Consider the following 1170-nt stretch of genomic DNA (forward strand, 5'->3'; position numbering starts at 1 on the left):
GTTTAAGGCTTCTCCCCATTTTCTGGACTCACTTTTCAGGCCCAGGGGTTAAATCCACTTTAGATATAACCTGTACAACAATACTTTTACCCTCTTTACTTTATCTTCACCATACAGTAAAATGTCATTTCAGTGCTGCCCAATTTTGAGGTCAAGCTGACGCGTGAAAATCCTTTCTTCTATGTGGACAGTGATGAGCTCACCATCAACATCAAAGCTACGTATGTAAAATGTTTTTTAGATTTTAGATTGGGGTTTTTTTTATGTTTTTTTGATGCTTTTATTTTAATCATACCCATTTGTTGGCCTCGTTAGCTTATTAATTACTTTCTTGTGGCTTTAGCTATCTGTTTGGTGAAGAGGTGGATGGGTCAGCTTTTGGGGTATTTGGAGTTTTGCATCAGGACCAAAAGACAAATTTTCAAGCCTCGCTTCAGAAAGTGTCGGTACATACTCACACATTTGTTCATCACTGTTGTGTGCCATCACTTCATCTTTATTATTGTGTCTTTCTGTCGCACACATTTTTCTTTTACGCACATGTATTAAAACACATGCAAAGAATGGAACAAATGTTTTCTGTTTGGGTCTAAGCTGCAACATTTGCATCCAGATGAAATAAAGCACTAACGTTATGTGTGTTATGTGTTGTAGATTGAGAATGGTGTAGGAACAGTCACGCTGAAGAAAGAGCACATCAAACAGACCTTTGAAAACATCTCCAGCCTGGTGGGGAGCTCCATATTTGCAGCTGTCAATGTGCTGACAGACAGCGGTAAGAAATGGTAAAAGAGAGCATGTGAGTGTAATTAAAAATATCAAAGGTGAATGTTAATTATAGTAGTACACCTATAGCTAACACAAGCATTAATGGGTGTGTAAATGGCTGTGTTACTGAAATACTCTCAATAAGATGAAATACACCCACCAGCCACCTTGTTGGGTACAACTGTTGGACTGCTTGTTAATGTCAATCCCCAATCAGCCAACAACATGCCAGTTACTCAATATTGGTCTGTAGACATGATCAAGATGACCTTCTGAAATTCAAACCAAGCATCAGAATGAGAGAGATGGATGTTTTGATTGACAAACTGGTCTGAGGATTGCATAAACTGCTGATATTTTCACACATAACCAAAAAATAGGAAATATCCCGTGAGCAGTCAT

At 38.3% G+C, this 1170-nt stretch overlaps 1 protein-coding gene across 1 annotated transcript in view; it reads left to right on the plus strand.

The window, feature by feature from the left end:
• Positions 1–1170, plus strand: part of LOC102295694 (complement C3) — a gene marked incomplete in the record, with an annotated part of 24331 nt that overhangs the window by 6513 nt on the left and 16648 nt on the right. The window contains 3 exon segments of the mRNA XM_042224530.1: positions 134–221; positions 344–446; positions 655–775. Of these exon segments, the coding sequence (XP_042080464.1) occupies positions 134–221; positions 344–446; positions 655–775 (312 nt within the window).

The sequence above is a fragment of the Haplochromis burtoni genome, unplaced genomic scaffold (genome assembly GCF_018398535.1).
Source record: "Haplochromis burtoni strain Fernald_Lab_line unplaced genomic scaffold, NCSU_Asbu1 Contig_140, whole genome shotgun sequence".
Lineage (NCBI taxonomy): Eukaryota > Metazoa > Chordata > Actinopteri > Cichliformes > Cichlidae > Haplochromis > Haplochromis burtoni.